The sequence below is a fragment of the Coturnix japonica genome, chromosome 5, assembly GCF_054131305.1.
Source record: "Coturnix japonica strain WE chromosome 5, WE-NBRP24, whole genome shotgun sequence".
Lineage (NCBI taxonomy): Eukaryota > Metazoa > Chordata > Aves > Galliformes > Phasianidae > Coturnix > Coturnix japonica.
Genome location: NC_140667.1, coordinates 51609164 through 51633290, shown reverse-complemented (window position 1 = coordinate 51633290; position 24127 = coordinate 51609164). Strand labels below are relative to the sequence as shown.

Here is a 24127-nt window from a genome sequence, read left to right as displayed (position 1 = left end):
CCCTGAGAAGCTCTGAAGTGATCAAAGTCCCCTACTTTTGTTCTCTTCCCTCCCTGCCCTTGTGTATTTAGCGGAGTTAATAACGAAGGTGGTAGCCTTCTCTTTGTCTAACGCATTTGAACGAGCCATCAACAACATGTAATGATCCCCCTTTCTTTTTATTAGCCATGTGCAAAGGCACAAAACTTTCTCTGATCACCTCCTGTAATTTCTGGGATGATGCAAGCCAAAGGGAGCCAAGAATGAAAAAAATCCCCTGCTCACAATGGAGTTTGCAGCCTCTCAGCCATGCACTGAGCAAGAATCACAATCTGTATGTGGAGAGATTGGCCAAATTGTCACTGAAGTTAACATGAATTTTTATAGTCTTTCCCTAGGAACGCATATTACTTTAACAAAATAAAAAGACTTTCCCCTTATCAAGCATTATTCTCTAACATTTACAGTTTGCCTGACATACAGGAGTAATATTCCATGGTTTGCTACAACTTATAAGTTTATGACCCTTCTGTGGCAGATCAGACTAAACATAATTCATTCACAGCTACTTAGTGTTCTGGGAAATAAACCCCTGAACTTAAATAACTATAGCGTGACCTCTGTAAAATATTATTTATGGGTTAAGAACTATTATTATGTACATATCGAGATGTGCCAAAGGTTATAAAACAAACACTAGTCAGCAAACTGCACTGTTTACTGGCCTAGTCACTCGTGGCTTTCTTTCTGGTTACAGTTCTACATATATATGTAAATGGAGAGAAATATTACTTGGCTGCCTTGGTAATTAGACAGACGTTGATGCTATGGACCACAAAGGATTCAACAATAAATAATCTCTATTGTAAGAAGAATGCCAAGGTACAACATTGATTGCTGCAAGGGTGCAGCCACTGTCAGAATCAGCAGGGAAATGACAGCTGTCCATCTGCTATTCATTTGTAAATCATTCCATCAATGTAGGAACAAAGCTCCAGGCACGCACATGCTGCTCCAACAGGGAACATCAGGTTCTCTCTCTGATATCCAACGACCCACAGGGAATTGGGGAAGTGTGTGACTGTGCAGTCTTTGCTCTTCTTGTTCATGTATAACCCACCTATGTCAGAACACATCTTGTGCTCAAGGCGCCTAAAGTGTTTCACAGGCAGAGCTGTGTAGACACATACATCAGAAACATTCATGTTATTCAAAAACACATCATATAATTTTATGTGAGAAATCTGTCCTAGTTTATTCCCCCCTCACCACCATCCCCAAACTGAAGTTTGACTGGGAAATGAACCCCTGACTCCATTTGGACAAGTTTTATAGCAGCCGAGCACAGTGTTGCAGCTCTGATCCCTGTATCCCTTCCTCAGACAAAAAAGCTCCCCACTGATGCCAGTGGGGCTGCAGTAATAACTCAGTGAGGACAGATGTATCTGCACACAGGTTTTCCTGTCTTTCCAATCAAGTCAGTGCTCAGAGCACAAAAATGCCTTCCATTCAGCTGTGTCTTCAGGTGGTTTCAGGCATGCAAGGTAGGTGCTAATTACTTTGTGTGGGGGAGCAAGTAATTTTTTGTTACCCTCTGAAGGTTTTTTCTCTTTTTCATCCTTATTTATTTATTTCTGTAACCTAAAAATCAATGTCTGGTGACCCTGCACGTAGTAGGGGGGTTGAAACTAGATGATCGTTATGGTCCTTTTCAACCCAGGCTGTTCTATGATTCTATGAAATGCTGAGTAAGTAAGAAAGCTGGTGCCAGAACAGTTGATAGCCCTGTGGTACAGCATCCATGGAGATTCTTCAGACCCAAGTTGAAGTCCTTTTCCCAGTGTGTGATTTACACCTTGGTGCTCCATATCCCTTGGTTGTGCCTTGTCTGCTGACCTGTGTCTGATGCTGACCAAAATCCCACCCTGGGCTGAGCTGCCTTTCCCCTGGGAGCTGAGAGGAAACCAGTGCTTTTCCCATCAAAGGGCTTTGATTCAGCAGAATCTTTTTGCAGAAAGATTCCTTTCTGCCCTACCAGTTAAGCATTCTTTTGTCGTATTTGCTGTGGAGACCTCAGGCCATTATATATCTTAATATTTCCTTCATAACATGAACCCTTTGTATCAGTGAAACATGTGGAGCAGTTCCAGATACTCACATAAGCTGTTTTATTCATTGGTTTGAGGCTGTTGTTATGATATTATTGTATATTTTTAGCTGTAACGTATTCTAACCTGTGACAATATTGTGCTGTTTGATTGACCTGGCATCCACCTTTCATGTTCTATCTTCATCGATGTTTGAAGAGCAGTGAGTAGGGGAAGACTGCATGAAAGTGGATTCTAGTGGAATAAAGTGGTTTGTAGTGTAAGAATGCAAATTAAAGATTCCAGTTTAGTAGAAAGCAAAACATATCTTAACATCAGTCTGCAGAACACCAGGGAAAGGAGGTTTCAGGAGTGGGGAATAGTAGCTAAGAGTCCTTACTTCCTATTGAAGTGAGCTGGAGTTGAATGAGTTTAGTCATTGTCAGGATGACAGCCCTGATCTGGATGAAAACCTAGCACAGGAGCCAAACTGCTTGCTGAATCCTTCCAAGCTTCCCTTAGAATATGGCAGGAGCAGACTTAGCCACCAGACTGAAGGCACATAGGAGGAACTGGAACAGTCAGAGCTGGCAGTGCTGGATTTGGTTTGCACTGACATGAAAGCAAGTGGCATTTCCAGATATTGGTTCCTTTTGCTAATTCATAGCTTAGTTTAACGTTTGCTCATGGCCTGTTCTTTGCTGTGACCTGCTTTAGTCTAGCTGAAACTGAATGGTAGGGGACAGAACACAAGGAGCGAGTGCACATAAAGCATGTAGGAAAGAGTGAGCCAAAGAGAAGAACCCCAGTAGGGTAACTGGGTGACCTGAATCCCTCTCTTGGCTCTGTTCTCTCTGCAGTGTGTTGTGAGGACAGCACTTTGTCCCTCTTTGGTCTGCTTTCCCTCTCCTTTAAGCCTTATGTTGATGACAAGTTCTGCAGGACAGCCCACTTGCTAATGCAGGCTCATTTGGTTCCCCTTAGGCACTGCTATAATATAAATAATATTACAGATCTGAACATTTTTGCTCTTATCCTTCCAATAAAATTAAATATGTATTTTAAACGTGAGCTCCTGTGGGCCTCCTGCTGTTTTTCATTTACTCCCCAGGGTCATTTGCAGCTTTGATTGCACGTGAGGCTCTAACAGTTACATTTCAGGCTGGAGCTGTTAGTTGAAAGCACAGCCGTACGCTGTGTGGTGCAGTCCCAGCCTGCCCAGGGGGCTGCTCTGACTGAACAGAGTCAAATTAAAGCGTGCCATAAAATTACAGCATGCGTTTCTGTAAAGTTTGCCTTATACTTTCCTAGGCCTGGCCTTCAGGTTTCATTAGGGACAGCATCCAGCTGAGCTCCAGGCTCAGCACCAGTGTGTTGAGGGTACCCTCTAGTGGAACAGGCACCAGGGGCAACCAAGGGAGGGCAGGGATGCAAAGAGTGTTGTAATATGGTTAGTGCTTCCTTCTATCTGCCCACAGTGCCACACAGCATGACACTGTGTGGTCAATGAGCTGGGAAGACTGAAATCTGAGGGTACCGCAATGCATGGAAGGGATAGGCCTTTCAGAGACCCCATTGCAGAAGGAAGAGATGCTCTTCCTGGTGTCACAGGTTTTGTAGCCTTTGGATTTGATTGCAGAAAAGCTCAGAACATGTAATGACAGGAAAACACATGTGCAAAAAGATGTGTACGCTGCTGCAAGTGCTAAGCTTCCTTCCCTTACAAAGCACTGCATTTCTCTCTGCCTTATGACTAGTGGTGCCTCTAGCCAGCTGTTGCTTGGGTTGAAAAGAAAAGGGGTAGCTCCATCTAGAGGCGTCGGATAGAAGACAAAAACCTGGTTTTCTTAGCTCTGCACTTGCAGCTTCTGGCTGCCACAGCGTTGTGTGCATAGGGTACTTCCCCTTGAGCAGTGTGGCTGCATCTTCTGGTTTCTCAATGTTTAGTAAGTTGTAAAACTTTGGGGCAGGGCCTTGAAGTTTTAGAGCAACCCTGAGAATCTAACAGTTCGTATCAAGGAGTACTTGGGTAGCATCTTCATATCACAGTCATGCCTTACTGAGATTTTCAAGACCTCAGTAGAAATGCATACACAGCATGTTTTCGTGCTGTCAGTAAGGAGGAAAGCAGATACAGAGGGACACATCTGATGCACAGCATATCCCAGAAGTACAGGCCTGCCACAGCTCTGTATTGCTATGCTATGTTTTGAGGTTTGCTTCTGAGGAGAGCACTTTGTAATGAACTGAAGGAAGAAATCTGTATGCCTTATGTAGAGTTTAAAGTCTTATAATGCCCAACACCTCCTGTGTGCTTCCTTTTCCTGTCATCTAGTCCAGGTAATTGTTCCTTTCTCCCTGCGCACATTCTTCTCCATCATTATATTCTCTATAGTACACTTACCTCAGTACACTCCATTCATTCTAACCCTTTCCTGCTTGCTTTTCGACTTCCATCTGCTCAATAGGTATGAAAGACGATAACTCTTGTGGTCACAAGAAAATGTACAGATAAATAGAGATTACTGGTGAACTCTTGCATTTCAGTGGTACAGAGTTCAGCACTTGAGATGATGAAAAGAATGTGCAGTTCTGGGCAGATGGAATTTATTTATTTATTTCTGATGAGAGAAAAAAGGAATTTAATGAGAGACACTGTAGGAAAGTGAAAGATCAGACCAAGCCCTGACCAAAAGAAGAACCCTGAGGGCTTGTTGATACTTTGTCAGCGTTAAAGAAGTCAACTCAGGTATTATTAGCTAATACAATGAGGCTGCGGCATGTAGTCATTATAGTCCCATCACTTTAATGCGTTTCTTTTTCTTTCCTCTTTAGCCTACTTACTGTTAAACAATATCTACTACTGTTTTAGTGCAGGTCATAGTTCAGTCTTTTGAGGACTTAAAAAAAATAATCAAATTGAGACTGCTCAGGAAAAGATAAACATCCAACTTCTTAAGGAGCAATATCCATATTAGATAAACTCTTCTGGGGGACATTTGGAGTGCTAGTTCTTAACAGACCTCCAGTCCCCACTGCAGTGGTTTGGTGCACTGAGCATCTATCATTGCTTCACCTCCTTCAGGCTCTCCCATGAGAACCATGCAATTAGGCATAATTGGTGCTGATTTCTCACAGAGATTACTTCTCACTCAATGCAAGCAGATGGGGTTTCTCTTTGTCTCCTGGGGGCCAGAACATGGCAGCCCTCAGAGCTGACTGACAAACTTCCCTGAGTCTTCTCAGCAACACAGCAACCCCCAGCTCTAAGTATCTGGCAGAAATCCTCTCCCAGAGACACGATGTTGGCACCTGCACAAGGTCTGCTGCAGCTGGGAGGCTGTGCTGGCGATCTGGAGGCACAAAGGTGGGTACACTCTACCCTTCTTTCTCCTCTGCCATTCATCTAGCAGTCTCCATTAGGATGGCAGAGCTAAGTTTCTCCTAGTAACCGTAGGAGCATGTGCCCAGATTTTCACACCTATGAATCAATAACAGCGCAACTTCTCTGTTCTGTAATACTGACCTTCTGTGATACCTGTCAATATCACAGAAATAATTTTGCCTGGGTATAGAAGAGCTTTGCCAAGTTCTGCTTGTGGGTGCCATTCTGGGTTCAGAAGTTCTACCTTGCATCCTTGGTGATGGAGATCCAGCAGCAACTTGATTACAGGACCAAGGTTCTGTTTGTGCTACAGCACTACCCTGTAATGCCCTGGTTGGTGTTTACCCACACGCTTTTGATTTACTCCATGACTGACACCCAGTCAACTCTTAACCCTCAGGACCTACCTGTGTTCTGTTTTGCGTTATTAACCTCAGCTGAAGGACCCCCATAGATGTCCTGCCGTGGTGCTGGTCAGTGGTATAGCAGTAGGCACTATGAGGCTATGGTAGGAGTATCCAAAGTCAGAACTGCTGTCCTGTATCTAAGATGCATTGACTTGAGGGATGAAGTCTTGATGGCCATGATTCAGACTTGCTTCTCCAGTTGGGAAGGCTGGGGCTAAGTCTCCTAGATCTGAAATAAAGCTACATACTGTCACAGCGACAGACCCTGCCCTGACTCTCCTCTCCCCTCTCCTCTCTTTTAAAATATGTAGAAAGAGAAGCTCTTCCCACATACAGCTGAGGCTCAGCAACTTGACTTAGATAGTAGCTTCTGACCTGAGCAGCATGAAGAGAATAAACGACATACTAAAAATGGAAGGATCAACCTGTCAGTGTGCTATGGCTGAGTGCACCAGCAAATCACAACATGATCTTTGGTTGCTGTGAGAGGATCTCTTCTGCTGTCTTGACACCTAGATCCCTGGAGAAAGGAAAATGAGCCAGTGAGAGCAGTGCTTCATGAAGTGCATGGTGACCCAAGACCCACTCCTGCCAGAGGAGCCTGAGGCAGAAAGACAAGAAAGAGGAAAGATGAAAGAGGCAGAGATGCTCTTCTTATTCTTCCCTCTCTGTCACTGCAAGGTAAGGAGGATGCATATATATGCCTAACAATCTGGAGCCATTCCTAGCAGTTCTCCACTGAGTCAGCTCCTTAGTGGTATAATGTACACATTGCAGGCTTCTTAAACGTGTTCACATTTCTTGCCCAGCTGGTTCTGTTACACAAGATGCTAGCATGTGCTAGCTTGGGAAATAGGGTAGGAAGGAAGTAGTTATCAGAAGCTGATAGGAGGGAAGCTGTAACCAAAATGTCTCATTTATAGGCAGGAGCAGATAAGCTGACATGAATCTTTCAGCATCCAACACCACAGCACTGCACTTCTCCATGCACACACCACCCAAGACACAGGCATGAGATACAGAAGAGGCTTTAATCTCTACCCCACGGATAGTAGAAATTCTTTGCAATCACCTGAGGTGGTCATGAAAAGTCTTGAGCCTGTTCTAAGTAAAATCTCTCATCATTTTCCTCTTAATGCTGTATAGCATTCTTTGTTTGCCATAGCATCAGAATGGGTTTACAAATAGCAATGGACTGATGTAATTTGGCCAAATCTGCACTCTCTTATGGACCTCTGATTGCTTTGTGTGTAATCAAAGCATAGTAAGATCCTCTTTCATGAGCCAAACGAGAAGAGACAGGGTGTTTCCAGTGCAATATGCTCAGACCACTTTATTTGAAAGTATGGCTTTTCTTCTTCAGGCAGTTTAGCATCTTGTGGGATCACGTGTGCCATGGATGCACTGTACCTCTGCGCTGGTTATATCCCTATCTTCCAGACTGATCAAAGCCCTTACTGAGTCAGTAGTATAACTCATACTAGGTATGCCTTCATGCCTTTGTAAGAGAACTTACAAACATACAAACCATTCATATCCGCAGTGCAGTAGAAAAAGCCCAATAGCTCAGAACTTATTTCTATCTCATAGAATATACCAATCCCCACAGAAGGTAAGCCACAGCCACTGCATGTATCTCCACCTCAGTACTGATAGCTTCCTTGCAACACCAGTCTGATCAGATTGGCGGGTGTCTGGAAGATCCTGTTTCCAAAGAATAACAACACATCTCTGGGTGTCTCCTCCCTCATGGCAATGCAGGTGAAGAAAGCTGCTTGATGAAAGCCACCTTCATGACAAGCCTTTGCTGGTCCTTTGTGACAATTTAACATTGGGATTATTTTTTCTACTGCTTTGAGCTGAATCAGGGTGAAGAAAGCAGAACAAGAAAGAAGTGTGTCAGGGGTCTTTAGCAGTCAGAATGTGGAAGGTCTTCCCAAGCTTGATAACACTGAGTAATGCTCCTCTTGTGCAAACATGAGCAAGACTGTGGCTCAAAGGTAATTTGTAGACCTCTACAATTGTCTGGGCTAAATGTCTGTATGAGGCAGAAAGATATGACCTTTACTTGATGCATCAGTCCCAAAAAGAAGGAAGTAAAATACGCACTTAAACTTTCATGTTGGATTTCGATGAATTAGAAAAGGAGGGGGAGAGAGAGACAGAAAGAGAGCTCAAGAGAGGTAACCAAGAGTGATGCAGAAGATGTCAAGTAACGTGGAGCTGTGGCACTGAATGACACGGTCTAGAGGGCATGGTGGGGATGGCCTGATGGTCAGAATGGATGATCTCAGTGGTCTTTTCCAGCCTTTTCTATGATTCTATGATTTTCATAGAATCAGAAACAGAAAGATACAGAAACATCAGAAAAATGAGACCCTGCAGCCTGATGGCCTGGAGCTCTGCTGTAAAGGAGGTTTGTTGGGCTGAGGGTGGCTGGCACGTGAGCTGACTGTCTTCATGGATGACTTGAACCCACTTCTGAGTGTGTCAGTTATGTCTGGTAATAAGCAAGTAGCTAAATTATAAGTAATAAGGCAAGGCTGCTGGGAAAGAAAGAAACCCCCGTAAACCAAAACAATCCGTTTGTTCTCCAGTGTTTCCTGTACAAGTAATAAAATCTAATAACTGAGTCGCTGTTAACTGTTAATGACCACTGCATTTGTTAATGGACCCAGACAAATGAGAGCAGTTTAGTACAACAGACAGGCCATTAGTCGTATTAATGGTTGGCTTGTAGGAGTTAGTGCTCTTATAAACTATATTCTGCAGTTTATAATACCAGCACTTTATAAAATGACTCGGTGCTTGAAAAAAAAAAAAAAAAAGAAAATAAAGGATCAGGTGAGCTCCAATTTAGCTGTGGAAAATAAGCACACATTCTAAATAAGAAAAACTAATATTAGGCTAAATCTCTCTTCCTAGTTTGCACGGGTATAAATCAGGAGCAAGAGCAGACATACAAACCAGGGCTGATTCTTATGTAGCTGAAATAAGTGGCAGCTTTGCTTTTAACTTCAGTGAATTTGGGCTCAATCCCATAATTATTATCATTAGAGAGGAGAATTACATCTTTTTTCTTGGCGTGCTTTCTTTTCTTTTCCCCAGACCACAAATGATTCCACAGATGGGATATTCAGTTTTTAGCAGCTGTCATTATTTAGAAGTTTAACAAGCACTCCTATAGAAAATAAAAACTATAAGAGAGGAGTTGTATAAATAGACTAAAATTAATAGGGGAACCAACGAGAGTTAGTTCCTGCTTCACTAGCCTCTACAGCTCTTTTACTTTTGGTGTTCCTAAAATGTATTTAACTGCAGTTCCATTTACAAGAGATGTCAGCAGTGTTTTTGCTATGGTGGTTGTGAAGGCCAAGGTTTTTCCATCACTTTACAGACTCATTTCTGAATGTAACCAGTGTTTGGTAGACATTCCAAGTGGAGTAGTCCAAGCGTTTGCCCTTAACTTGCCAGATGGGGACAATACCAAATTATTAGAGAATTGCAGGTTACTGGTGAAGGGAATAGTGCACATTTAGCTAGGGAAAAGGAAACGGAGGTTTTTACATGATGCATGAATGGGCTTTAATTTGTGTGTAGCCGCAGTGTGAAACAAGGCCAGGCCTAAATCATAAACTTAAATCATAAGCTTTGTTTGCAAAGCCAAATTGCAAGTTTTCTAGATAAGGTACCAAAATGACATGAGAGAGCTTGCATAAACTTATCCTTAAGGTTACTGTGACCTGAAAGAAGAATGCAAGAGTCATCTCAGGGAGTCGGTCCCTTCTTTGGTCATTTGCTTGTCTGCAGGAGTGGTGAATAAGCCAGTCTCAAAAAGTGTCTTTCCTGAGTTTTCTCACTTAGATATGGAAATTACAGTCCAGGGGAACATCAGAACAGGGGTACTCATTGTCTCCATCCTACTTCAGCTGTACTGTTCCATAGAGTGGCCAGTAACAGAGGCTTCAGAGTAAGAAATAAGATGCTGAAGCAGAAGAGGATAAGAAATAAGAGAAACACCGTGTTCCTTGCTCTGCAGAGTCTCCCAGCTGCCAATTTGTGGTCAAAGGACTTCCGGAGCCAGGGTTTGTCTCCTGGTCAGTAGCCACATTGAGTCCATCCTCTATAAATGTTTAGCCCCTTTACAAGGCTGTATATGTTTCTGGACTCCATTCTTGGCAATTCTATATTGGAACTATAAACAGCATGGAAAGGTGTTTGCTTCTGTTCATTTTAGACTTGCTACCTCCTAATTTCAGCAAGTGCCCCCTAGATCTTAAGCTGGAGAAAATGAAAAATCCTTCCCCATTCATCCAGTTCATATGGTTTATGATTATACAGATCTCTCCAACATGTTCCCCTTCAGTCATTCTTTCCCAGACTGAGCAATCACAAGTCAGCCAGTCCCTCTCCCTCCCTCCACAGCCCCGTCTCATGCCTCTGAATACCCCTACCATGACTTTTGTGCCTTTCCTAGTTCTGCTTTATACTTCTTCAGACTGAGAGAAGCAGAGTTGCAGTCAGTATCAGTGGTATAGATGCATCATTTGTGGTGTCTTTGCCTGCAATTGTTTCTAATAATTACTAATTATTTGTCTTTGGTAATCAGTGAACACTAAGCTGTTTTGTGTTTTGTTTTATTTTTCCTTTTTTCTAAGGGTTTTTCCACTACTGCTCTAAAATCTCCTGCAATGCTAAAAGGTTACTAAGAGTGCCCATTCCCTGTTTGTTTATTCTATCATTTGCCCATTACTCAGCTTGTGCTTTATTCTCTGTTTGCTGCCACTGCATATTGCCTGCCATCCTTGCTGCTCGGGCACAGCACCAGGACATCCGTGCACTCTTCACAACCCTTTTTGGGAACAACTATGTGTCATCATCTGACCGCTCAGGAAACCATGCAGCTGGGCAGGAAGAGCCAGGAAGGTCTCAGCCTCCCTGCACACTCGTAGGGCACAAAGTGAATCAACTTGCCCTGCCTTGAGCCAGTTCTCCAAGCTCAAGGATGAGGAGAGAATCCATGGTTCTGCATTACACCTCAGCTCCTGCCTGGCACTGAGGGCTGTGCGTGGAGGTTCGGTGCAGCCATCACCAGATGGTGCTGCTGCACTCAGTCTTGCAGGGTCACTGCGTGCACCAGCGTTGGGATTCTTGGAAGAAAATACTGAACTGCGCATGTTTTCACACCGCTTGGATGTCTGCAAAGCAGGCAGGGCATGCTCTGCCTTCATGGCACCGGCCAGTTCTCTTTGAGAACCAGACATTTGAGCTTTGGCTGGGGATTCAGGTAGCAGATTTTAGTCTTCTCCCTGGTTGTGGCAGTAAATGCATGGTTAGTTCTACAAAGCTGCTTGGGAAGTCTCATCTCTGCTTCCTCTGAAAATGGAGGAAAAGGTCAAGGGGAAGATTTTGACGAGCAGTTTGAGATTGTAATTCCTATTTATTAATTAGGGTCTCCATCTTAAAGTTTATCTGCACTATTGGGGTGTGCACAGAGCTCTCGATTTCTGTAAGGCAAATAGATGCAGAGCAAGGAACTCAGAAGGTAAGCCAAAAATTGTTCTTTTAGAATCAGCATTCATCATTTCTATTGCACTGAGATCTCTGAATGCCTCTAGGCAGAGAAAACTCTGATTATTTGGAGCTTGGAAGGTAGGTGCTCTGGCCTTTATAAGGTGTTCAGCCTCATCCCATGGACATCCAGGCTGTGTACTGTAAAGCTCTATCAGTCTTTAGATCCTGTCTGTGGCCATTACAGAGTCCTGGCGTTCTGTAAGATCTGAGATTTGATCATCCAGCTCAGAACAGGATCTGTCCAGGCTTATGGATTCCAACAGCTCACAGCTTGGAAAGATAGGGGCAATGAAAGTACAAAATGACAAGCAGTGATGCTCTTGAGAAGGTAAATGAGGAGCTTTTTTATTTTATGGTGTCATGAAAGAAGAGTAGTGAATACCAAGAAACTAAACTAAACACCTGGAGTTGGCCTCTGCTGAAAGCAAGCTCCTGGGCTCTGTAGTGCCTGGATATCATCAGTTTGGCAATTTCTAAGGTTAGGACATGACCAAGCTGAAGAATTCTTAATGCTTCTTATCTTTAGCTAATCACTGCAGATCATGGAACTTAAAAGCCTCACAAAGACACGTGTCAGATGTCTGATTTTAAGGATCTACAATTCTTCCTGGCAGAACTGTTGCCTCCATGTGAGGAAAGATCCCATGACTGAACCTGTTCCACCTGCTCTGTCCTGAGGAGACAGGAGTCTCCTCTGAAATGTGAAACGTCTGGAAGGAGAAAAGAGCAAGGAAAAACAAGGTGGGAAACAATCATTTGCACTGAATGTGAAAGGTGAAGGGCTGAGGGCAGCCAGGAGGATTCAGAGCAATGAGAAGCAAGGAAAGCAGTTCACAGAGTCACAGAACCATTAGAGTACGAAGGGACCCTTCAAGGCCATCTGGTCCAATTCCTTGCAGTGAGCAGGGACACCCACAGCCCCATCAGGTGCTCAGAGCCCCATCCAGCCTGACCTTGGGTGTCTGCAGGGATGGGGCATCACCACCTCTCTGTGCAACCTGTGCCAGTGCTGCACTACCCTTACCATAAAAAATGTTTTCCTTATATCCAATCTAAATCTTCCTTCTTTTACTTTGAAATCTTACTGCTAACGAGTCCTCCCCCTTCTTTCTTACAGGTATGACCACACCTGCAGCTGCTAAGCTCACAGCATCGTGCAGGTGGGCTGTGCTGTAGCAGTGGAAGGAAGGGAGGATATTGCAGTTCTCCAACCTGCTTCACGCTCTGAAATCTGGAACGTAATTAACTGTATTTAATCCTGACTTTTATTAACTACATGCAGAAACCAGCAAGAAATCCACCCCAAAACAAACCCCGCGCACGGAGTGCCAAAAAAACGTTAATCACGTGCAGCTAATCCCAAAAGACAGGGTTGTAACTGTAAACTTTGCAATAGCAGAAACAACGTTTCTTTACGTTTGCTCTGTGCTCTTCCCTTCTTAAATGCAGTATTTCACAGAACCTTAGGACAGCTTTATATGGATGGGACCTTAGAGATCATCTACTTGTAAGCCGTGCTGTGGGCTGGCTGCCTCCGACTGCCCAGGGGCCCCATCCATGGCCTTGGGCACCTCCAGCGATGATGCACCCACATCTCTCTAAGCAACCCAGCACCTCACCGCCCTCACAGTGAAGTATTTACCCTCCCATCCCGGACCCGCCCTCCCGTCTCGGGCTGCCGGCTCCTCCCCGCCCGGCGCCGTCCCACGCTCCAGGTGTCGGAGCCGAGCAGAATCGAGCGGAGCCCCGCATCGGGCGGAGCGGCCACCCGCAACCGCGGGGAGGTGGGCGGTGCGCGGGGCGGGGGCTGCGGGGTCTCGGCATGGCCCGGGGGAGGCTGCTGCGCTGCCGCCCGGCCCCCTGAGCAGGCGAGGTGGGACGGGACGGGACGGGAGGTGGACGAGGCTCCGGTTGTTCTCCGGGTGCCCCCGGGGGGGTGGCCATGTCCGGAGCCATGAAGTTCAACGGGTACTTGAAGGTGCGGATCGGTGAGGCGGTGGGGCTGCAGCCCACCCGTTGGTCCCTCCGCCACTCGCTGTTCCGTAAGGGATACCAGCTGCTGGATCCTTACGTGACGGTCAGCGTGGACCAGGTGCGAGTCGGGCAGACCAGCACTAAGCAAAAGACCAACAAACCCACGTACAACGAGGAGTTCTCCGCCACGGTGACCGACGGCCATCAGATCGAGCTGTCTGTCTTCCACGACACCCCCATCGGCTACGATGACTTCGTGGCCAACTGCACCTTGCACTTCCAGGACCTCCTGCGTTCTGCGGGACCCAGCGACAGCTTCGAGGGTTGGGTGAGTAGTTTTGCTCCTGCGAATGAATGGAGGCAGAACGGGGCTTGTCTTTGCACGTCTGTGCTGCAGATGCACGCAGCGTGCTGTGCATGCAGGTGAGCTGTTGTGCATCGTGTTGGTGTTGGACTAAAGGGGATAGAAACGTGGTGGCAGCTGAAAGCTGATTGCTTTGAGGACCGTGGAGTCTCATCTGTCATAGTGTGAAGGCTCAGCTTTGCAGCTGAGTGCAGCCACTTGAGGAGCCTCGTATGTAGCAGCAAAGTACACCTGCACTCACAGGGTTATGTGCCTTCCATCCCTCAGTGCTGAGCATACAGGGATATGGAAGCGTGCATGCTTGGATGGATGTACTGGGTTCTACACCTGTTTGCACAGTTGTTTGCTGTGTGTCTTCTTAGCAGAGCAGCAGGACCCATCCCTGCATGTGTTACATACGCTGCTGGTTTCACTTAAGGTTAATTTTAGGTTGTTTCTACATCACTTCTATCCAGCCCAGAGAACTCAGTTATGTTTTAGTCATAATAGTGAGTGGGAGGGGTAGGACAGGCTCTAAAGTTGTGCCTTTGTTTCTCGTGCTTTTAGAGCAGGAGGAAATGAATGTGTTGATTCAAACTGTGGTTTGCTTGTAAGTATTAAGTTCAAAATAAATAAATATCTTCTTTCTGGGCAGAAAAAAAACCCCTCAGAATTGCTGAAGTTAATACAGGTGTTAGCACTGAGAGACCAGGAAACTCAGCTCACGTGGTCAGGTAACCACCACAATAAAATCAGACAGAGAGGAAGAGCTGACAGCAGAGAGCTGATCACTATCTGTTCCTATGGCTGGTGCTTTCAGTTCTCAGCTGCTGCCTGTGATTAAGGTGTGAAGCTCCATCTCTGGGGTGACTACAGGGAAATACACGCTAGTTGCAAAAGCACTTAATAGGCCTATATTGGTGCTGTTTATTCATTTGTTTCTCTTTGGTGTTCTCAGGTACTTTGGGGTTAGCCCAGTCGGTGCAATACTGAATTTCCCAGGTTGTGCTGCTGGAAAGAAATTCCCCCTGTGACTTGTGATAAAACAAGGTTATGTACGGGCAGACGCCTGTGGGATGAGCAAAGGAACACACTCAGGATATAGGGATGTGGTTTTGAGGGTTTTCTTCCTGTTTGATTTGTTGGGAGCGTTTCCTATCTGTTGTTGAGAGAGCTCTTATAGCCCCTTGGTGTGCTGAGTCCTGAGTGTGGTGGGTTTGGGCAGCCCTGTTGTGGGTTGGTGGCCTTATTTACACTACCAGAATCCCTATAGTAACACTGGCTGTGATGTAGATGCACACACATCCAGACGTCCACTGCTTCTTTCTGTCCACACATCCCATAGATAGTATACATAGTATATGGCCTGCCGAGCACTTTTAAATTCTCATTTGGTGCTTGGGGAGGGGAAGAGTTGGATGGATATGTGTCCTGTGAACTCCTGCGTCAGCGAGAGGTGCAGTGGGGTAGGAAGTCAGTGTGTTAAACATCAGTTTACATCAGTCTGTGGTTTATCTGGGCACAAGGACAGAGATGAAGAGCTGCTTCTATCCTTCCAGTTACCATCCAAAACGTAAAACTAGGCTGGATTTAATGGGCAGGGTGAGCAGGTGTTTCTCTTCTGTCCCTTTCTCCTCCCATCCCTTTTGACGTGCTGTTAGCTTCCTGCATAGCGTGCAGCCAGGGTTGCATGATGACAGTGAGAACAGCATCTTGCCCTGATAATTTAATATGTCTTGATAAATCCAGCAAGGCTGTCACTGGGTTTTGTGCAGTCTGAAGGACAGGAAGTGCTGCTCTGTATGAGCACAAGGTCCACAAGCGGCTGGCACGAGGAAAGGCACCACAGAGATTCTATAGATGATTCATAACATTTTCATAGTGAAATCCCTCATGCTGCTCTTCTTCCAACCCCTAAACAAAAGCATGTATGCTGACATAGGCAAGGAAGGGAAGACAGGTGAGAATTTAACCTGGCTTGTACTTAGCTGCACATAAAAGGATATATTGGTAAACACCAAATGCATTGATGCAACCATGCAGTTCAGGGCATCTGGGAACTACCTGGGACAGGGCAAGTTTGGTGTGAGCCCTCGTGTTCTTGTTCTTCTGTTGATCACTGTGGGGTTTCCTCCATAGGGGAAAATAGTGATTGGTTACAGCATTCGTCACCACCTCTTTGATAGAGCTATAGGAAGTGTCGGAGAGAAGCAGGTAGGAGGAACTGGTGTGTAAGTCTTGGTGCTTCCCCGGTGACTTGCAGGTACATCACTGCAATTGTCACCCCAACCATTTATGCAGATGAGTCAGTGCATGGGCATGAATCGTCTCCTGGGTAATGCTTGAGTCATCCCACTCAGTACTGGACAGGGTGCTGTGGTCATACTTTGCATTAAAATCCATGTTCCAGAGACTGTTTATAAACTGCCTTTTTCTTCTCACCATTTGGATTGTTTCCTATTAAACAAATTACCATGAAATATTTGCTTTGTTTTCATGTTAGTTGTCAAATGTATTAGGCAAACTTCACGTGAATCAAATCTATGAGAGCTTATTAGCTTCAAGACCCTGCTCTCCCTTTCCCATTATTTTACATTGACCGAACAGATGACAGAGTAGTAGGCTTTATGAATACTATCAGCTAAATGCCATCCTTCCTTGAGCAGGTTTTGATGCAGCTGAAACCAGCAGCCATCTCCCTGGTCCCCTTCTTTTTCAGGTAGGCGGTTTCCTGTGGATGAATGGGTGTGAAATGGTGCAAACCTGAATGGTAGCATTTTACACAGGTGCACATGACCCTGCCAGGTGCAAAGTAATAGAGAATTCAGCTGGTTACTGTCTGTGTGAGGTGAAGTCATGATTTACAGCAGGAGTTCAACATCTCTTTTCCAAGCGTCTATTTCGTTCTGTGTGTAACGAAGATCTTTTTACTCCTTTAGAAGGTAATTTCTCCTATTTTAACTGTCTCCAAGTACAGTGTAGGAAACATCAGTGAGACAACAGATCATTTGGAGCGCTGAGTTGTAATTGAAAGAGAGGTTTACGATATACAAAGTTATTCCTATGAGGTTTACGTAGTAGCTGAACTCACTTTTGAGCTTGGAGAAGCACTGTGTACAAAAGATATTGAACGGCACTGGGAATGATTTAATTATGACTGTAAATATGGTTGGTCTGTGGGTAGATGTGTAATTTCTAGCACTTGAACGGGGAGTTAAAATTAAACCTTCTGTGACTCAATCTTGAAATAGCAAATTATCACAGTATACTGAAGGAAATTAGATAACAGATGGACTATTAGATTAATGAGCCAATTGCGACTTCCTGATGAGTTTGTTCCCATGTGCTCCTGTGAGAGCTGCTAGATTTGTTTGCAGGAAGAGATTAAAACAAATAATCCCCATACATTGCTTAACCTGAACTCCTTTGGCTGTACTCTTTCCTGTGATTTTTCCTTTCTTAAAGCAGAAAGAATAGTGTTTTACCCTTTCATTTATATGCAGACGTATTGATAGAACGTGGTGTTGAAGAGTTAAAGGAGAACAGGACTTCTTTCCATGATCACCATGACCAGGCCATGGTGCCAGGTTGCAGTGGGCCAAATGTTATAGGGTTTGCAGCTCCCCCTCTGCTGCACTGTTCTCTAGGTGGACATAAATGGCATCAGGAAGCCAGAGTATTTTATAGTCATTGACGGAGTATTTTGTGATGTATGTGGTCTCTGCATTTTCTGAGGGCTTGCTTGAAATGGAGATTTGAAGAGAATGATGTGGCTGCTGTCAAATGGAGGCTGTCTGAGTTCAAAAAGAGGATTGTGCTTCTTAACCTGTCTGTGTCAGCCTGTGCTCATCAGTGGGATGGACAGCATCCTGCAGAGATGGCATAAATGGTTTCTCCATCCACAAGTACAAAGAGCAGCAGCATTTTGTTTGTGTGATTTCCCGTTTCCATGCACACAGTGCAGGTCTGACAGTTGTGCTGCACATAAATAGCAAAATGGGCTTGAGTAAAGTAAGCTCCATCCCCTTTTTGTGTGAAGTCTTAAGCTGTGTCTGTAATTGCTATTTACTTACCCATAGGCAGTTACGCTGTTGAATGGGAGCAGCCCATTGCAAGAGGGTAATTCTTGAAAGCTATCAGGATTTCATCTCGTCTCTTTCTTTTGGCAGATAGCTGATCTCTGTGTGTATGGACAAGCCACTCAGAACACCAGTCTGGTGCACCGGGCTACATGAACATACCTTGCAGCCTGAAACAGAAGTTGCAGATTATGCCTTCCTAACACCCAAGGCTTTCTGCAGCTGTTTGCTGGAGCCCTTGATAGTGATGGGGTGGGTGCAGGGCCACTTGCGGAGGTGGAGATGCAAGGCTGAGACTGCAGCATGAGCACTTTGAGCACCACAGGAAGCTTCTGTGCAGCCCCTGCTGCTTGCACTGGTGGGGGGAGCTCAGCCTCTTTGCTTGCTTTTTGTTTTTAGCTTTGACCGCGGGTCTTTTTGTTAAAATGTGTTTCATCCCGGCCATCCAGGGCTTTCTGTTTTGAGTATTTTCCAGCTAACAACTTGGTTCCCAGCCACTTGGAGCTTATAGGCAGTAAACCTCCACAGAAAATATTGTCAAGGGGGCTGTTCGAGCCATTGAAATGCCATTAAAAAGTCAACTGGTTTACAGTGTAATTCAATAGGAAAGCATATCCCTTACTGAACTGAGTAAGACTCCCACCCTTCCTTTGCAGCCTTTTAGAGCTCCTTTGATGTTTTAGGATGATTGTAGCTATTGTGCTTTGCTAATACAATCAAGAAGACAGGGATCTCTTATGTAACAATGGGGGGAAAGGGAAAGGGGTGAGGAGACAGGCAGAAATGTTGCTGGCAGCTTTTGTAAAGGATCCTGTGTCAGGCATCACACCTTCTTGCCTGCAAGGTCTCCCTCTATTTAGGCATGCAGTTAAGACATGTCAGACCATACTCTGGGCTTCATTTCTTCTGGAGACAGTGAGCAATTTTATTTTGTTTGCTTATTCCACCCTTGTGCTGTCTGTGTGGCTGTAGTGAACCAGTCTGGAGCCCTGGGGAACACCTGGCTTAGTGTCCTGAGGGCAGTCACCCCACAGTCCATCAGCTTCTTCTAAGATATTGCCCTCAGTGGGTACCAGGAGCCACGTCTGATTATGAGGGAAAGGCTTCTTTTCTAATTATATCAGAGATAGCAAATGCACATCCAAAACAAAGTGCCTCCCGAAGCATCCGATTAATGTTGCTCAGCCACTTAGGGTTAGCCAGACAAATGACATAAATTTCTGCAGTGCCTTTTTTTTTTCCCCCATTCTTTGACATCATGAAATGTTCTGATCACTCACTGGAGCTGATTGCTGAGGAAACCATCCTGTGCTATTTCCAAAGGCAGTGAGTGCAGTGAGCTGGCACAGCTGCCCAGGGGGGATTCACCATCCCTGGTGGTGCTCTGGAACCATGGGGATATGGCACTGAGGGATGTGGGCATGGTGGGGGTGGGCTGGGGTTGGGGATCTTGGAGGCCTGCAAACCTTGCGGCATCCACAGCAGCTGGGGGTGCAGTGGGTGTGTGCCAGATCTCAGTGTCAAACAGGTTGTGCCTTATAAACAGATGAATATCAGGTAGAAGGCTGTGAGCTCCAGTGCAGGGCTAAACGCGGGACCTGTTTGCAACAAGAGTTTGGCTTTTCTGCTAACCTCCCTTGACACTGTGTGCAAATCATTTCTGCGTGCCTTTACACTGTGTGGACCTGCCCTTTGGGCTGATGCAGCTCATGCCAGAGTACAAGTACGCAGGTATAGCTACCCACCTGCTTTGCCAACACACAAAAAAATGTTGGCAGAAGAGCGTGAACCTGGAGATGACATTACATAAAACCTTTCTCTTGGCATACAGAGGCTAAGTTTCCTAAGTTTGGAATTTCATTAGGTAGCTGTGTTTGAGGGAGGCAACTCTGCAGGAGGTTTCCTCCCATTGAGCAGATAGGAGGAATGCTGGTACAGGGGCAGAAGTTGGGCGGTGATAAGTGACAGCAGTTTGTGAGGTGGGGGAGAGATTTCATTTTCATTTTATTTTAACTAGCAAGACAATGGTGGCGTAGGCCTTAGTGGAAATCATTTGACCTTTTATTTATTTTTAATGTCTTGCAAAATGTGTATTTCTGTCAAAGGAAGGAAGGGGAGGAAAATATGTCCAATACAGGACATGAGTGCTGCATGTCTGCTCTGCCTTTCTATTTTATTTAAGATAAAATGATGTGCAGTGCAAAATCACTTGGCACATCAGCAAAGCCCTGTAACCATTCTTATGCAGGCTAGTGAGGGACAGGATGTGAGCACCAGGACGTGTATCTGTTGTATGGCAGAACATCACAGCTAATAGTAAGAACTGTACTGACAGGTAACCTGACAGCTTGCCTCCAATCTAGAGATTTGAGATGGTAGTTTCATGCTGAACACTGCTTTTCTTGCCTTTCTCTTCTGTGTTCAGCATCAGCCACCCTCATGGGTAGGATTTTCACTGCCAGTTGGTTTGATTTCATCTGAAATTGCAGCTCATCCCTTGTAGCACTTCTGATTTTTAGCCCTCTCTCTGGCCTGTTCTGTGGTTTCTGTTTTTCCTTTGCTTGTTTTCTTCTTGGTGGTTTGTCATTAGTCTCCATTTTGGCCTATTACTGCACTTTGTGTTTCCCTCTTGAGCAGATTCAATTTTATCTTGCCATGTAAGCAAGATGTCACTTGTAAATTTAACTGTTCATATAATATGTCTTCATTTACTTTTGTGTCCTAGACTTTCTACAGTAGCAAATAGAGTCTTAGTTTGCAGATCTTTTTTCTATTGCTTTTGGGTGGAAAATATTTGCAGTCATTCATTAGGTTCAACTAAGAACCAGTCATATCTGTGCTGAGTGCTGTAGGTATGAAGCAGAGAGAAGGACACTATCAGAAGGATCATTTATGACTGTGTCAGGTCTCTGGAGCTGGCTGGCTCTGCAGCCTGAGCTGGAAGGTGGGTGACAGTTTTACTAGGTCCATGAATATGAGCATGGGATGACTGCACTCGTGAGAGCTTTGATCTGACAGAACAGTTGCAACAATCTGCTGCCTTTAATAGTATTAAAGTCAGCTTGTGTGCTAGTCAATATGCTACTTCTATATCAAATATATTCACTTCTGCGTTGAGTTGATTCAGGGTAAGGATGGCCTCCCAGATCAAGAACGCCTGGTAAAGGACTAGCTCATCCTGTTTGAATTTCTGCTTTCTCCTGCATTTATTTCCCTTTGCAAACAAGACTGTACAGCTTGTCCAGATTGTGCCCAGGACCAAGGAGAAAAGATCTATGTAGTGCAGTCTGGGAAATGATTCACTGACTGCTTTTCTGTGTCTCATCTCCTTTAATTTTCATTAGATTTAAATGTTTTAAATCTGGAGAAGAGATAGCAAAATGTCCCTGAAGGTGTTTGAGGCCAGGTTGGATGGGACTCTGGGCAGCCTAGTCTAGTTTTAGATATGGAGGGGTTGGTGGTCCTGCATGTGGCATGGGGGCTGGAGCTTTTGATGATCATTGAGGTCCCTTCCATCTCAAGCTACTCTATGAACTTTCTTATGTTGAGGGAAGGCCAGAAATTGGGCTAGAGGCTCTGCCACGCTAATCTCTGTATCTCATTTCTTTCAGGCATCTGTTCTAAATAATTTATTAGTGAGTGAGAACCATCTTCCTCCTTTCTCATTTGTTGCAAAGTGTTTCTTTATGAAAAGTCTGTCTGCATCTTTTGTGGGATTTCAGAAGAACAGAAGTCTGGTGTTCTCCTCTGCTTTTGTTTGCCACGTTTACATCAGTGATTCCCAGTAGCATCAATGGAACTACACTGCCTGCTCTGCACCAACGTAATTGGGAGAACTGGGCATACTTTTTCCTCTTCTTCCTGTGTGCAACGAAGATTTATGATGGCTGGTTATACATTATTTACTGAGCACAATGTGTTCACAGAGCTCTGAGAAAGAAGAAGAAATTGGCTTCTGTGCCATGAGTTTATTATCCAGGTCATTCACAGACTGAGGCATCTAGCATTAATATATTCAATGAGAATTTATTCTGTGAGGCAGCTTGCTGCTAAGCTTGGAAGCAAAAGTGAAAAAACACTGTGTGGTCCTATTATATGGTGGGGTTTCTTGTTGAAGCAACTAAGTTGGAATGTGCTGTAGGTTTTATCTAGGGCAAAATCCATAGCGGTGTGAAATGCATGGGGTCATCACCCACCTCCTAGCAGGGCTCTCTAGAAGCACTGCTGACTATCATCATTTTGCAAGATTGGCCCTCAAACTCGGCTCTTTGATATAAAGTAAGCAGATAACAGTAAAAATCAGAATGTAGGAGCTTTGCACGTTCCTGAAGCAGTTGTTCGCAAGACGGGCTTGTGAGGGGGGTGACTTAGTGGTTGCTGGTTTTAGGCTCGTTTCCAATGAGTTTCCTTCCTTAAAACTGTCAGCCTTTTGTTTGTGGAGGGAATTCATGATGCGGCAGCTCACACATCTGCCTTATGAAAAATGCTGTCTTCTTAGGACTTCTTAAAGTAGTGAGATGTATTTGTGAAGGTTTAGTAGCTGCAATACAAGCAACAAGCCTGTATTGTTTTTGGCTTGGAGCAAAGCTCTTTAGAAACCCACATAGGCTAAGATAAGCCATCTACCCCTGTGAATATAGTCCATCAGTACTTAATGAGAATAACTCATTCTGACCACATTTTCCAATAACTATGTAAGGGAACACTTTGTCTTGCCAATAAGTAACAGAAATTCTCTCCCATCTTCTTGATTCAGTGAAGGAACATGCTTCACCTTCCTTTGCAAACTGTTGGTTAGCAGTTGTGGTGTGAACCCAGGAGTGCCATGTTATCCTGATTGTGTTGCAGAGCCATGCTAGCCAACGTGTGCCTTGAGAGCTCTGGCGGCTTGCACAGGGCAGATGTAATAGGGTGCCCAGTGGGGTTTTGTCCTCTTGTGCCTTAGAAGTGGAGTGCTTTCTGCTCATGTTGTCGCTTCTTGCCCACCCAACTTCACAGCTCAGCGTGGTGAAGGAAGTGTCAAACAAAAGCAGAGTGAGCTGATGCAGTGGGCTGTGAGCTGTGGTTTTGGAGACATGCGAAAGCAGAGTCCATTCTGCTGCCTGTGCAGCAGGGTGCTGACGTCCGGAGGAAAAGGGGGGCTGGGGACTGTAATCTCTTGTTGATACCGAAATGACTATTCCCCTGTAGTGTCTACTGAAGAGCTTGGTTAATTATTTGTTGGTATAAAATGGCCAGCTTGGTGCACCCCTGCAGGAGTGCAGGGCATTGATGCTCGTGGTGTAGAAGTGCCTGTATACATGTGTGTGCTCAGAGGCACATATTCACTTCAGTTCCCACTTAGCACTGTGCTTGACTAGGAGAAATTCCTTTGGCTGGTTGTTGTCTCTCTAGTTACTGCCTCAATGGGTGAAAGTCAGAGTTAAGAACTGTAGAAGTCTTAGAAGAACCTTAGAGTTATAATTACTCTGTTGTCAAGAATTAAACTGCAGGCTCTGGGCAGTTTTCTCCCAAAAGAAGGAAAGACCATTCAAGTTGTTGCATGTTTTAGCTTTTGTGGAAGTGATCTCAGGAGGCATCTGGTGTGTCCGTGTAAGTTTGTCATTTCCCTTTGCATTGAGAAAGGGCTATTGTGATTAATACAAGGTCAGTGGATTTATTTCTATATATAAAGAAGCTTACTCCGGAGAGAGTTGCTTCAGAGTCGGGCATGCAGCACTCACTCTTTTGAAGCAACATCACTTCTGGTTTTTCCTAAGACTTTGGGAGCTCCTGTTCCTGTTTTGGACATGAAAATATGGGGAGCAAAGGCTGAGACTTGCTGGTTTTAACCCTTGGTGTCCCCATGCTCTAGTTCTGAAAGACTGTAAAGGAATCTCATTGACCACAAAAAAGATCCGCAACATTTTCTCGTCCTAAGTTTTACGTCTCAATTCCTAGACTGCCTAAAGCAGCCCACATACATTAGAAGTTAAGGATGTATGAAATATCTTTTGCAGAGAAGTTTGTATTTTCTTTTTTATTACTTCAGCTGCACTAAAATAGTCTGCATCTGTGCCTGGTAATGTCATTGACTGCCAACAATAAGAGCAGGAGCATTTTGTTTATAACTATTATCTACGTTTTTGTATAGATCTACATTTAGGTCTCCAGTAAATAGATAGTTGACAAGATCTCCTATTGTGCTTATTTTTACCTCTTTCCTTAAAAGGATATTTATCAACTGTTTCCACAGGAACAGTGCTCTACAATAGTGTTGTGGCCGCTTCGAAGCCGCAGTCAGGACGTGTAGGTGTTAG

General features: G+C 44.7%; 1 protein-coding gene and 1 long non-coding RNA gene across 5 annotated transcripts in view; both read left to right on the top strand.

The window, feature by feature from the left end:
* Positions 1-6553, top strand: part of LOC146760822 (uncharacterized) — a 60066-nt gene extending 53513 nt beyond the window's left edge. For both annotated transcript variants that reach the window (XR_014946827.1, XR_014946826.1), the window contains exon 3: positions 6375-6553. This is a non-coding gene — a long non-coding RNA (uncharacterized LOC146760822). The remainder of the gene's footprint in view (positions 1-6374) is intronic.
* A 1648-nt stretch (positions 6554-8201) lies between these two features.
* The window catches only part of PRKCH (protein kinase C eta), a 97989-nt gene continuing 82063 nt past the window's right edge, over positions 8202-24127 (top strand). The window contains exons 1-2 of one of the 3 annotated variants that reach the window (XR_014946822.1): positions 8202-12173; positions 12550-13734. Coding sequence is in view for 2 of the 3 variants with exons in the window: in XM_015865797.3 (XP_015721283.2) it covers positions 13375-13734 (360 nt within the window). In the remaining variant the exon portion in view is untranslated. The remainder of the gene's footprint in view (positions 12174-12549; positions 13735-24127) is intronic. The other 2 variants (XM_015865797.3, XM_015865796.3) reach the window with 2 other exon arrangements.